General features: G+C 39.6%; 1 protein-coding gene across 1 annotated transcript in view; it reads left to right on the forward strand.

Annotated features, from left to right (window-relative positions):
* Window positions 1-14,831, forward strand: part of NOTCH2 (notch receptor 2) — a 76,599-nt gene that overhangs the window by 28,505 nt on the left and 33,263 nt on the right. The window contains exons 5-11 of the mRNA XM_010175859.2: window positions 4,866-5,099; window positions 5,932-6,087; window positions 7,885-8,073; window positions 9,240-9,353; window positions 10,534-10,647; window positions 13,950-14,183; window positions 14,684-14,794. Of these exons, the coding sequence (XP_010174161.2) occupies window positions 4,866-5,099; window positions 5,932-6,087; window positions 7,885-8,073; window positions 9,240-9,353; window positions 10,534-10,647; window positions 13,950-14,183; window positions 14,684-14,794 (1,152 nt within the window). The remainder of the gene's footprint in view (window positions 1-4,865; window positions 5,100-5,931; window positions 6,088-7,884; window positions 8,074-9,239; window positions 9,354-10,533; window positions 10,648-13,949; window positions 14,184-14,683; window positions 14,795-14,831) is intronic.

Here is a 14,831-nt window from a genome sequence, read left to right on the forward strand (position 1 = left end):
TTTGTGTTTCCTTTCTCGTTGTCCTTTCTATGGATGTTTCTACATTTCCATTAAAGCATTGTACAGTTAGTGCATTTGTGCTTGCCTTCACTAGTTCACCCTGTATTTCCTATGTTTCTTTTAGAAATGTCATTGAAACTAGCACAGGCACAAGGAAAGAAATACCTACAGAAACTTCCAGCTAAATGAATTAATATTTAGCAGAAGTGGTTGTGGCATTCAGAAGCACTAGGGTTATGAAGATGTGTATTACACTGTACAATTCATAACAGAGTTTGCACTTGGAAGTTGAATTTCAGTTCTGTTAATGAAAGACTTTGTTCTGCTAAAACTCTTAACAAGCAGAGAACAGGCTTACCAAGTACATGGCTACAAATAAATATACTCGGTTCAATTACAGTTAAGTCAAAGCAGCATACCTTAAGTAAACTGTTTCAGAGATATTTAGTCTCATTTGATTTAAATCTACCTAACTAACCTGGCTGAGAGAAGTCTTGTGCAGAATATTCATCGAGACCTTTTAGAATTAAATCCTGGTTCATGTTAAACACTGAAAGAGACTTCTGTCTCTGCTGTGAAGAAGTCATTCGATAAGCTCCCAGGACAGACACTACAGCGAAGACCGAGGTTGCTAACAACAGAAGCATCACATCTCTTCTTTGCAGCACCTGCCCCAAATGTTAATCTGTTTTTCTCATTTGCACAAGGAAGTGAAGCCTTTACTGAGGGTGGACCAGCCCTTTCAGGAGAATGAGATGCTGTGGCTGTCCTGCAGTCACACTAGGAATTAATTGATGATGCTGCTTTGAGGGAGGGCAGTCTTGAAAGCCATTTACAAATGTGTGGTTTCTGGGGGAAAAAACCCAAACAAACAGCAGCAGGAAAAAACAAAACAAAACAAAAAAACCAAACCCAGCAAACAAAAATCCCCTTCCAGAAACTTTTGTTGAAGAATTACAATATTGACCATTAATCCCATGTTGTTAACACCTAAAGATTCAAAAACACCTTAAAAGCAACAATAGGGCATCTAAAAAACCCAAAGCCCACCAAACCAGCCCACCTAAACCCCCCCTTTATTTCCCTTTGAAGACTTTGGGCTATAGAATTCATTTCCAGGCCACTCGAGCCCCACTTCCACAATAAGGGCTCAAGCATTTTCAGTGAACTTGTTTTGCATTTTTGCCAGTTCACCAGCTCCAGTTAAGAAATGCAAGTGCCTTGGACTTTAGCCTGGGATTTGTAGTATTTTAAAACATAGTTCCAAAATCTTTCAAAAACTATTACACTTGTATTGCCTGATGGTGATGAGACTGAGTGCTTATAAATGTACTTAGATTCATATGCTCTTCTTGCCTTATGTTGCTTTTGATTCATATATTTTTGCCCAGAAGTTATTTGAGTCTGGATTTCAATTATAACTTCAATAAAGAACAAGTTTTTTTCATTAAAATACTCAATAGTAAAATGCAATAGTTAATTGCTCATTTACACCCCTCACATATTGAGTTGAATTTCCTTTGTTTTTTAAAACAAACTGCATTAAGATGGAGCTGTGTTTGATTCGTAGTCATAATTAAACACAAATATGGTTGTGATCTGGTAGCTGCAAAAGGAGTATTAGAAATCTGAGAAGCTAAGTGAAGATCAAATTTAAGGAGCTCAAATGTGTTATGTTCTTGAAATACAGTTGAATTGCTTGAGGAACTTCAAACTCTGCTTTATTCTCCTCTTGTGGGGATGTTGATATACCTTTTAAAAGTTTGTTTTAGTTTAGAGCTGCAGAAATATGGAATAGCCTAAGACATATGGTTCTTGCAAGCACACCAGTGTTGTCAGTTGGTATTGTCCTTTTAGAAATGAGGAATAAGTGCTAAGAAAAAAAAAAAAATAGTAAAGTGTTGATATTACTAGTGACACGTGAAATGAGAAATTAAAAACAAACCCAGAGAGTTTATATGGAAGAGTAGTTTGCTTAAAAAAAAAAAAACCCAACCATAAACACATGTGCACACATACCCCAATCCACCAAAAAACCCACAAAATTTTATATTTCATAGAATCACAGAATGGTTTGGGTTGGAAGGGACCTTAAAGCTCATCCAGTTCCAACCCCCCTGCTATCAGCAGGGACACCTTCCACTAGACCAGGATGCTCAAAGCCTCATCCAGCCTGGCCTTCAACACTTCCAGGGAGGAGCAGCCACAGCTTCTCTGGGCAACCTGGGACAGTGTCTGACCACCCTCACAGGGAAGAACTTCTTCAGGAGTTCTATTCAGCCAGTCACAAGACAAGTGATTTTTGAGAGACATAACAGTCCCGAGTGGTGTGGCACCTTCAGCGCTGAAAGCTATTCGCGCTTTAGCAATAGCGAGTTTAAATTGGCTGCAGTTAAAGGAGGGTGTAAATGCTGCAAGAACAGGAGGGTGAGAATGCTGCAACAATCCTTATGCTGAACGACTGCACTACGGATGAGTGTTGGTCAGAGAGTACGTTCTTTAATCTGGGTTGGGCCCCCTCCAAGACAAGAAGGACAATCACTTTTATAACAAGCAAATAATGTCTTGATTATTTATTTTTTTTAAAAGGAAATAAATTGTGTTGAGTTGTGAGATATGCGTGACTACTAGGAGCCAGTCTGAGATAACTGACTCTTTTCAGTTTGGTTACTGATAAGCTAATATCGAAAGCTAATGAACAAACGACTTCTATTATGACAAATGCATGGGTTTGTTTTTTCATAATGTAGAGAGCTGTGTTTTGCAGATAACAATATGAAGTGTTAGATTTCCCACCAGCTGTTTTACTAAGTAAACTGGGAATTGAGGATTAATTCTGAAAACTCTATTATAATTATTATTACTGTTAAAATTTTATTAGATTTTTTCAAGTGATAAAATCTTTGTTTTGAAGTAGTCCTGCTGGAGGAATAAACACATGCACAGAGCAAAGTCAGTTGTGCAACTTTTTTTTTCTAAATAATTGTATTTCTTTGCTGCTAAGGGAAAAAAATCCAGAGCTCACAGGGCCAAAGGCTGAGATTTATTTAAGTATTTTGAAAACAAAAGGAATTATGATTTGAGTATAGTAGATGGAGATGGTTAAGACTGAACATTTTTACGTTTCTGCTACCAATAAATGTTTCAGTTCTGTGTGTTGGAGGAAGGTGTGTGTGTGTACACTTGCATCATAATTTCTGGGCCATTAATAAACAAGGTGACTGTTAAGCAACATCTAATAAATATTTTTAAATTGGCAAACCTGAATAAACTGGAGCCCAGGCAAATTGGCAGGGAAAACCTGTGGCCTGCTCTTGAATTTCTTATTTTTGGAATAAGGGGGAAATCCAGGCAAATGTAAATTTGCAGCTGATACAGTAGCTGGAGATGCCAAAAGGGAGGATCTTGGTAGTAGCAACGCAGTTATCTAAGAGCCTTGACACACATCATCGTAAGCGGCTGCAAGTTAGTGAGGGAGGTGATGTTGTCAGCTGGAGAGGGGGGAAAAAAGGTCACATCAAACAAATCTAATTTTTTTCTCTGATAAAGGGCGGTCTTTCAGTGCTACATACGTTGTATCAACATTTTGGGAAGAATGGTAAAAGCAAGTTATAAGGAAATGAGTGGTTTTGGGGGGTTTTGTTTTGTTTTTAAAGGCAAGCCTTCAGTGCTAGAGATTTCTTAACAGAAAGGAGAGAATCTTCTTCATCAAAAAGATGATTCTGGGCTGTGACCAGTACTCTGTGGTGGCACATATGCACCCATATGCCAGCCTGGGAAGAAATTAGCTGATGCTTAGCAATTAGGTTTTATCTGTGGAAGAAACTCAAAACAAGAATGAATGACTTGAAGCTTAAGCTAAACAATTTCAGCTTAAAAGTAAACCATGCAACTTTAATCAGGAAGATGAATAGGTGTTGAAACAAAATATTGGTGCAAGTGGTAGGTTCTCCAGATCTTGATGTCAAAGCAAGATGGTTTTGGATAAATAAATACTTTAATAAATGTGAATTGCAGAGCTTCCTATAGATGTGACTGTGAAATTCACTATTCTGTGAAACTGATTTGGTACTTAGAGGTCGAATGGTCCTTTTCCTTAAAACTCCCTGAAAAAGTGCACATTTGTTTTCTTTTCTTTTATTTCTAATAAAATACAATTTTCTTGTATTTTATTAGAGTATTTATTTTGTCTCTAACCCTCCAGTATCTCCAGTCATGAAAGTATTTTATTAGAGTATTTATTTTGTCTCTAAAAAACCAAACAACAACAAAAAACCACCCCAAAAAACAACTAACAACCAAGAACGCCCCCAACTATATGTGGGGTTTGTGGTTGTCTGTGGAAATACCTGGGGGAAGGAAAATCAGTATTTTGGGCACAATAGTCTGAAGAATTCTGTTCTTCCTCATTAAGCAATATTCATTGCATAATTATATTGGAAAGATTTAAGTTCTCCTGACAAGAGTTACTTTGCTTCTAGCCTGTTTATACTGCTTGGGCCAAGATTTTCTTGTGAGGCCATCTTTTCTCTTCTTAGTGCCTCTGGCTGCTCTGCAGGCAGGCCTTCGTTCTTTCTGCTTCTCACATCCTCACCGATTATCTCCATACACTGCAGGCTGCCTGCTGACTCTCACTCTGTGCCTTTTTAAAGTTATTTGCAGTTCAGCTCCTATGTTGGGGTCGTTTAGGGATGTTAGTTGTCTTTGCCGAATTTGACGACAGTCTTGTTGGAAGTTCTCCTAGAAATAAGAAGTGGCAATCAAGCTGGACTACCGTGTTTCCCTTGGTTATGTTGTCTCTGCAAGAATCTTCTTGTGTCTGAGTGTCTGAACTGTTATTAAACTTGTTTCTTTCTGTGTATCAGGCCAGTTTTGCACTGAAGATGTTGATGAATGTCAGCTTCAGCCCAACGCTTGTCAGAATGGAGGTACCTGCACCAACCACAACGGAGGCTACGCTTGTGTCTGTGTCAATGGTTGGAGTGGGGATGACTGCAGTAAGAACATTGATGATTGCTTCACTGCCTCCTGTGCTAATGGATCTACTTGCATTGATCGAGTGGCTTCTTTTTCATGCATTTGTCCAGAAGGAAAGGCAGGTAAGGACAAAAAACTTGGAGAGGTCTGGCACTTAAGAGAAGATACTTCCTGAAGTCAATGCATTAGCTTAAAGCAGTGTGTTTGTTTTACACACTTTGTAACCAAACCAGGAAGAACAAAAGGAAACATGTGCTGTCCACGAGCAAAGACCTTTTAAACCTCTGTAGCTTGGGACAAAGAAGTATTTGTATTAGGCTGGGTAACAAACTTATGAAAGTTTAGATTGCAAGGAAAGCAGATCTTTTTCTAGTGCTTAGCAGGACCTCTGGTTGCCTGAGAAGTTATACATGAGGGTGACTTGCTCTGTGCCAATTATGATAAATCTAGAAGGCAAATTTAGGAATTTTTGCACAAGTGAGGCTGTCCTCACTTGGCATAATGGAAAATTTGCTGTTGTAGGGTAGGTAAAAATGTGAAGGTCTCCTAACTACTATCCATAAATACAAGTGGCAGCATGTCTACATTAGTGAAAAGCGAGCTTCATTTGAACCTGTGTTTTCAGCTGTCAGAAAAATCATCAAGCTGGTTAGAGAGAAGAGCTAGTTAACTGCTCCAGGGAGGAGATTTTGGTAATGGTAAGCCCTTATACCACTTCAGAAGTCCTGGAGATACCTCTGAAGTCACAGAATCTATATTTACATATAATGTTTTGTGCGTGTGTAATAGACTACCACAGGGATTTCATGGGTTGAAACCTATAAGAAGTTGTTCAAGTTTCTGGCTGTGGAAGTCTCTATTTGAAATATCAGGATGGAGAATCTGATTGTGTAACATATATGGTCTGACTTCTATAACTCGCTTTTTTGAATGAACCCTTGTACACTTCTCTAGGTCTTCTGTGCCACTTGGATGATGCGTGCGTTAGCAATCCATGCCAGAAGGGTGCTCTGTGTGATACCAATCCTGTGAATGGACACTATATCTGCACCTGTCCTCAAGGCCATAAGGGTGCAGACTGCACTGAGGATGTGGACGAATGTGCAATGGGTGAGTTTCTATTTGTTTTTGCGAGTATGTGAACAGGAAGTTGTGTTGTTTGCTTTATGAACTAACAGAGGAGCAAGAATACACATTTTGTTATAGCTTCTCAACATAATAAGTGTGACTCCTTTACTGCTCTCCCCCTTCTTGTTTCTGTGTCTTTGGATGAGTTTTAAATCTTGTGTGAGACTTGGGGCAAAGGACTGGGTCAGAGTAGCTGTCCATGTTTGAACTGTTAGCCTCTGGAATATGAAGAGCAGTGAGATGCTTACTCATTCTTTATTGCTGTGGTGGTTTTACTTGGCTAGCTCTTGGCTAGCAGCCCAGCAGAGCCGCTCACTCATTCTTCCCCCACTGCCCTCCAGAGAGTAGGGGAGAGAATTGGAGGGATAAGGGTAAGGAAACTCATAGATTGAGATAAGAACTATTTAATAATTGAAATAAAATGAAACTTAAAATAATAATGATATAAAAATAATAATGAGAATAATAGTAATAATAAAATATGCAAATAAGTGGTACACAGTGCAATTGCTCACCACCCACTAACCAAGCCTGGCCTGTTCTCAGATAACAATCCCAAAGGAGTGACAATCCCATAACTGCAATCCTGAAAGAGCAAAAACCCAAGAGAGAGAGCCTGAGAGAGCCCCTCATTAATATATGGAACATAACATTATATGTTGTGGAATATCCCATTGGCATATCTAAATGCCAATCGAGCTTACTAATTTTAATATTTCTTACCCCCCTAGACCTTGCACCTGTATAGAAAAACACAAAGCCCTTCACTTCCAGTGAGAATTGAAAACATTAGCATGTTATCAACATTTTTCTCATAAGAAATCCCATGCTGAAACCAAAAAACAGCACCATTCTAGCTCCTGAAAAGAAGCCTAGCTCTGTCCCAGCTAAAAACCAGGACAATTGCACAGGGAGCCTTTAGTATTGTGCAATGAGTGCATGTAAATAGGTGTGATAACTAATCTGACTCTTAGTACTGCAGCGTACAACAAAGGGGCTGCAGTTTGTGTGGGAGTTGTTGATGCTCCTGCCTTAGTAGAAATATATTAGTGCTGTTTGACAGCCAGAATACATCTGGATCTTTTGGGTGCCTTCTGCGACTGGTGACCATGTGGGCTTTTGAAGCTGGAGTTCTCTGATACCATGCTGATGTGTTTTTTTGGGGATTAGCTGGACTCTCACAGACTTGCTTCTAGTTTTATGAGCACTAGTTAATGCTTCTAGAGTGTGATGTATGAAGTTAATCATAGAATAAAAAAATGGTTAGGGTTGGAAGGAACCTTAAAGATCATACCTAATCCGCACTGATGGAAGTATTGGGAAGAAACACTTTGAATTTCGTTCCTCAGTCTGCCTTGGACAAGAGTGCTGTTCCTTTTTGATGACACATGAAGAACTAGTTTGGTTCTTTTGTGGCTGTGGTGGCATCTTGTCAGCCTCAGGAGTGAAGTAAATGTAAAAGATGATCTAGAGATAAGACCTTGAAAGCATTATTAATTCTCTAATCCCTGCCACTTGATACTCTCCTCTTAAGAACTGTCATTCATGATATAGACCAGAGTTGCTCCTTTGGTCATTTTTGCCTCTGACAGGCAAGTAACTGCCACATGTTTTCTTCAATCATGCAAGTCTTCCCCCAGAAGGAGGAGCAGTCTTTCCCCAGTATTACTTGCCAGAAAGGAATGACCACTGGAAAAGACCATGACTAATAAAGAATGCTGTGGCTTTCCTGCTCCGAGGAGAGGTTTTGACACATGCATGTATATATTTTTCTTGCAGCAAACAGCAATCCGTGTGAACATGCTGGGAAATGTGTAAACACAGAAGGCTCTTTCCACTGTGAGTGTTTGAAAGGCTACACAGGACCTCGCTGTGAAATGGACATCAATGAGTGTCATTCGAACCCATGCCAAAACGATGCCACCTGCCTGGATAAAATCGGAGGATTCACGTGTCTCTGTATGCCAGGTGAGGGGAGTTTCTAACAAAGACAAGGTTTCCAGCAAAGGAAAAATTCAGGAGGCAAAGCACAGGGAGGATTGCCAGCTCTGCTGAGGTGGAACATGAAATTGCAAAGGGGTGAGGCTAAGTGAAACGGTGAGAGAGAGCTTGCTGTGGCGGCACCAACCAGGAGGTCTTGGCATTTGTGTGGGGGAGGGAGAAAGCAATTAAAGGACTGAGAAAGAAACCAATTTCTACATCACAAAGGAAGTTAGCATTCTGAGCTGGACTATATGTGAACATCTTTGTTACTATACCTGGTAAAGTGCATGTGCAGAAACTTAAGTTTGTGAAAGCAGAGCAGGTGCAAACTTTAAAAGAGTGACTGAGTTTTGAGAGATGTATATGGTGATTCTGGATAATAGTGATTTTATTTTTTTCTCTGCTTAAAATACCTCAAATGATGCAAGCTCCCATTGACCTGAGAAAATAACTGTAAAAAAGTTACTTGATTGAAATTGTGCTTGTAAAATTTACATGCCCAGCATACCAGTGACCTACATAGTCTGCTATTTTGCTTTCTGATAGAAAGTGGTAAAAAAAGGAAGGGATGCAAGTTGCCAGTTGCACAGTCTTATAAAGTATGATGAAAGAATTGTGACCCCTGCAGGTGATCAGCTGATACCATGAAAACTAGCATGAATTTTAATTAATATCTAATCTGTTTTGAAAGGTGGAACTCTAGTCCAGAGTATTTCACCCTTCTTAATGTTTTTCTTTTACTCTCTTAGCTAAAAAGCCCTGACCTACAATTATCTGCTGTGTTTCTTTACTACTTACATTCTCTTGGTGGTAACCAAATATATTGATGTCTTCCAAAGTCTTAAAACATAACCCCTTCTTGTCAAGTGGAAGAAAACATTAGATGTGAATTTAACACAAACCTCTCCTGTTACTGCTGATTAAGTGAGCGTGTTCAGCAGTGATGAAAAACACACATTCAACATCCCTTTTAACCTCTGATGTATATTCTTACATCTTCGGTTCTGTCCAAACTGCAAACTTGCAACGAAATTAGGTTTAGACTCTCAGCACTGGTATAAGAGGCAGTTACACTTTCAAGGACACTTTCTAAGGTCTTCAATCACCTCTTTTTCTTTCTTTTTTTTTTTATTTTTTATTTTTTTAAACAGGTTTTAAAGGTGTTCACTGTGAAGAAGATATTGATGAGTGTCTAAGTAATCCCTGTGTGAACAATGGAGAGTGTCTTGATAAAGTCAACCGCTTCCTCTGTGTCTGTCCTCCCGGTAAGTACTTATTTCTGAAAGCTTTTCCTGCTTCACCTTACCAAGAACTGCATAGATAACCAGTGAGAGATTGCAGGTGGTATGTTTCTTGTGAGTTTTTGTTGTCTTAGCACAGCATCTGTTTGAATGAGTGAGTCGCAATCACTGGTAAATAAAAATAGACATGTATTGGTTGCAGTAGGATTGTGCCTGTAACAGAATAGAAGTGTTGAGAAACATACAGTTGGATGTCTCAACTTAAAGGGTAGTTGGCAGCATGAATTTCTATTATTGTGGATATCATAGTGAGATATAGATGAGTAATTCTAAATACATTTTAAAAATCAGAGCCTCTGCATGCTTTTTGTCTTATTCTGAGGTTTTTAGGCAGAAGCTATCTTTGCATCAGTATAGTTTGTTGCTTGCCAGAGGAGGGAGGTGGATTGGGTCTCTCTTTTAGAAAAGAAGGATAAATGCTGAGCTTGAGGGATCAATGTTAGGTATAGGGTAAACATCACGTGTTTTCCTGATGGTTTACAGAAAGTTTTGAGTTCAGAACATACTTGACAAAAGCCTACACTGCATCCCTTCTTGTTGACTAATGATGTTCTGGCTCCTCCTTTGATTCCTTCTTCCAAGAAACATTCCTGGAGTTTTGTTTTTTTTTTTCTTGAAGCGCCTAAGGATCTGCATCATCTGACATAACTTGTTGATAGTTCATTAACTATTTCAAGAAATGTATTGAAAGATACAGTACTTTATTGTACCACATTCCACACTGCTGTGGTAATCCTAGTCTGAACGCTCTAGTGATTGTTTCATTTTATTATTGTTTCATTTTAAGTTACTTGCTTTGATTACTTGGAAGTTCTTGTTGGTGGCCTCTCAGTTTTATAGACAGGCATACTGTTCACTTGTGCTCTATCTGCTTTATTTCTGTTTGACTTGGCCATCTCAGTTTTCAAGCTGAGGCTCCTTTCACCTGGAGAATATGAACTATGTTTTGGCTGGTGGTTTGGGCAAAGAACCAATCCACTCAGGGTGTGGTGTGTGTGCTTAATGATGCAACTGCGTTTAGATTTACTGAGCTTGTATTTGGGTGTTTTTAAGGATTTGCTAATAAATAATTCCCAACAATGCATCTGTTTAGATTAACTACTTGAGATTACTTCTGGATTTTCACCTCTTTTCTGCCTTTCAGGATTCAGTGGTGCTGTGTGTCAGATTGATATAGATGACTGCTCCAGCACGCCATGTCTCAATGGAGCCAAATGTATCGACCATCCCAATGGCTATGAGTGCCAGTGTGCCACAGGTTAGTCGTGTGTTCAGAGCCCTTGGACTGGAGATTGCATGTAACCTAAATACGTACAAGGTAGCCAAAGAAATGTCAGCATTCTTTTCTTTCGTTCTCTGAAATACTGCTTGTTTGTTGCAAAGCTTAGTCTACTCCTTTGTGGCAGAAAATAGTATTTAAGTGCAGAAAGCCTTTCCCTTGTGACAGCAATAAGTTCACAATTTATGGGAGTTCTGACCTCCCTCTTTCAGCCCCATCTCTTGCTTCCAGGAAGGTGACAACTTCTCCTGTATTGACTATGGAATCCACGAGTGGAAGAACAGCAGTGTGAAGCCTTTTACCTGTGGCTTACCTTTCTTTCTTCCAAGTCAGGTTATGTAGTATACAGTTGAAGAACAAGAGATGGACAGAGCAGTACCGCTGTGTATGCTGATTTCTGTTGTGTCAGGCTATTTTTTATCAAAAGTGGAAGACTGAAATGTGGTAAAAATTGTGTCCGTTGGAAGAAATACCACACAGTAGCTGTCTGCCAGAACGTAGTTAAAATGATTTGTCAAGCATCATACAGAAATTTTGACAGAGTTATGGATGGAACTGAGGTAGTTTTTTGAATGCACTAAATTCCCTTACTGCTTGGTTAATTACAAGCTTAGAAGTGTCAGGTTTAATTATGGAATTTTCTTATCTTCAGTCCTCTAGGGGTGATGTAGAAATCTTTTATCCTAATTTTTACATCTGGTCAAATATGAGGGTATGGGCAGTTCAGAGCTGTTAAACTCTAGTTCTCAGTAAGGAACAGCTTTTGGTTGCTTTCAGTTAATGGTGCAGATTCAGGCATGGAATGCATTGGCTTTAGCTCTTCCATTGGGGAAGAGGCTGAACAATTCCTGGAGCTACCTTTGTCCCAGAAATGTGCTGTTAGGTTGGCTAGACATATGTGCAATTTTTCTCATTTTAAGTCATTCCAATAATCAAATTGTTAAGGCAAATTCGACTTCACTATTTTATTCTGCACTGAACAGAATACGGCAGAGATTAGCCTAAAAATTCCTCCCCAGTCTTTTCACTCATTCTCTCTCCCCCTTCTCTAAAGTGCCTGAAGAAACAATGAATTTGTTGGAAGCAGGGGAATGTGGTAATTCTAATCAGAAGAGGAATAATTATTGTTGTCAGAATTCTCCTTTTGATTACTGCATGTGACAGAACAAGCTGACACCTACAAAAAGAAGAAAAAGCTCAAATCTTCTCCAGACTTGGAAACTATCTTGGAAAGTCTTTCTCAAGCTGGTGTGTGGTCTGGTTGCTTTCATTCACCAGGAGTGCAGAGCTTATTTGGTCTAGGAGGGTTTTGGGTCATGTAGTGGAGGACAAAGTGGAAAGCTGTATCTTGAAAAGCATGTTCTGAATTTGGGCACCAAACTTCTGGAACCACCTCAGTACAGAAATCCTAGGTTTCCCAGATGAGGAGGGAAGACTGCTTCTTCCATGAGGGCACGTGGTGTGTGGAGCATTTTCAAGGAGCAGACTGAAAGCAACCAAATGTGTGTTTCTGAAGTGACAGCTCTTAGTAAAGTCCTTGGCTAGTACTTTTGGCTGAAAATGGAAGAGGGACTCTGTACTAGGGCTTTTTTCTGACCTGTCCGAGGGTTTCATATGTTCTATATTCAAATGTGTTTCTCCTAGTCTAACTCTTGTTTGTAAAGAGGGAAATCATACCAGTAAGGTATGTTCAGTTAAGAGAAATATATCTGATCTTTAAGTGATTCAGTTGAGCTACAGTGGGAGGCAAGGTAATAATTTTTTGAACAAATGTATGCTAAGTAACATATTTAATATTGACAGCCTTCTGTAAGACTGAAATGTGGAATTCATCATTGGGGCAGGTCAGTTACTGGAAAATAATGTTTGAGTATGTTCTTGCTCTATTAATCTCATAATACGAGTGATAAGTTTTCCCTGAATGGTAATCACCAGCTGCCGAAGTGATTGAAAACTGCAAAATGTTTGGCCAAATGCTGTACAGATAGCTCTAATTACTGCTTGCTTTTTGTCTTTTCTTTCCCTCTGGCATTATTCCACTTCTCCTTCCCAGTGGTAGATCATGGCTTTTCTTTTCTTGAGTTGTTTTAGGTCTTTCCTCTTTTCTTTGCTTCTGTCCTCTTTTTTTTTTCCCCCCACTGTTCGTCCTCTTATCGGTTTGTTTTTCTTCCTTCCTTAACATCTTTTTATATCCATCTCTCTAACTAGCTCCCCTTCCCTCTCCCCACCTACTTCCACTCCCATTTATCCATGCATACGTTCGCAGAACTTGGAAATGTTAGCCGTCACCTGGTATGTTTGACCAGAGAAATAACCACAAACCTGTATGAAAATTGGGGAGCCTGTTATCCACTTGTAATACTCAGGTGAGAATTACTCTTCAGCTGTTGAAATTCCCTGCAGCTTGGTTTGTATCAGTCTCCAGTTGGTGTCTGAAATTTGAAGTTCTACTTTCCTAATCTTGATCTGCTGAAAGGCAGTGTAAACTGTTGATCCGAAACCTCATCTCTGAAAACCGTTGATTTTAAATTGTCCCTGTTTCATATATCTCTGCTCCATCATAGAAAACAGAGCTCTTGAGGGAGTTATTTTCTGCTCTTAGCTTCCTGAACCTTTGTTTTAGCCCTTCTGGCGAATAGATTCTGTCCTTCTCTGTTGCTCAGGATGTTTCCCAGCTGAAGCAGAATGAAACAGGCCAAACTGCTGCTTGTTTCATTGCTCCTAACTGAAGAGGTTGCATGCAGTCTTTCAGAAATTTGCAGTTGGTGCTTGACTGGAGTTACTGAAAGGTTTCCCAATGAGAGGGGCAAGAAACTTTTTAATGAGCAGAGCTGCAGAAGCTTTGACGTGAGCCAAGGGAGTTCCCTTGGGAAGGTTTCTGTGGCATCTTTGCAGTAATTTCTCATACTAATAAAGTCAACCCCCTGGTATTTTGTAGAAGAAATAATGACAGGAGAGTGCCTTCAGATAGTTTATACTAATGCGAGTAAATATTTCTCATAGAGATATACATGTTTCCTCTCATTGCTACCGAATAACTGAAAGTAACCACTTCCAGTGCCAAGATTCTCCATGCAAGGTGTTCTGTCATGCTGTGAGCAGTGGAAGAGTGTTGTTTTCCAAGGCTGGAAAATTGGCAGCAGTTGAGATGCCCAGTTACCCTTTGCTCTGCCTGCCAATTTGCTGATTCTTAATATAATTCTTTCTAGACTTGCATTATATTCACTGCAGCACCATACCAGTTAACTTCTTAATTGTTCCTGTTCATCATTTTCCCTTAGGTTTTACTGGCCTTCTGTGTGAGGAGAATATCAACAACTGTGATCCTGATCCCTGCCACCATGGGGAATGTCAAGATGGAATTGATTCGTACACGTGCATTTGCAATCCTGGCTACATGGGTGCCATATGCAGTGAGCAGATAGATGAATGCCACAGCAATCCCTGCCTCCACCAAGGGCGCTGCATTGATTTGGTGAATGGCTACCAGTGCAACTGTTTGCTGGGCACCTCAGGTATGTAAAGCACAAGTGGAAGGGTAGGATTCTAACAGAATTCAAGCAGTTTCTTATGTGTGCTCTAGTGTGTTCTAAATTTGCATAGAGAGGTAAGCATATGGTATGAGAGTATAACTTTCATATTACTTTTCCTTGCCAAATTTGCTGTGTTTCTGTGGATTGCCTAACCCTCACTGGTACTGCAACTGGTTTGGGAAGAATTTACCTCCTCTTTGCTCCCAAAATTCAAGCATGTAGAAAAAAAATATGCATGGTATTTAAAATAGTTTTTTTATTTTGTGTAAACATTTAGCACAAGTTCAGGGTCATGTTCAGTCAGCAGCCAGGTGACATTTCTTGGTGTCGCAGTGCGTCTGCATCATCACCTGTTTAAGCTGCGCCAAGGCACATGTAACTTTGAAGCAGGTGGGATTCTTAATTTGGCTATTTCTGGGAAATAGTTTTATTGTCTTCCTTGTCAGATTTGTTCTCCTTATTCTTCTCACTTTTTTTTTCAGGAGTGAACTGTGAAAATAACTTTGATGACTGTGCAAGTAACCCATGCATTCATGGGGACTGTATTGATGGCATTAATCGCTACAATTGTGCTTGCAAACCTGGATTTACAGGTAAAGTCAGCTACCTGGTAGCTTTGAGTTGTTTTGA

The sequence above is a fragment of the Antrostomus carolinensis genome, unplaced genomic scaffold, assembly GCF_000700745.2.
Source record: "Antrostomus carolinensis isolate BGI_N321 unplaced genomic scaffold, ASM70074v2 scaffold18999, whole genome shotgun sequence".
NCBI classification, from domain to species: Eukaryota; Metazoa; Chordata; class Aves; order Caprimulgiformes; family Caprimulgidae; genus Antrostomus; species Antrostomus carolinensis.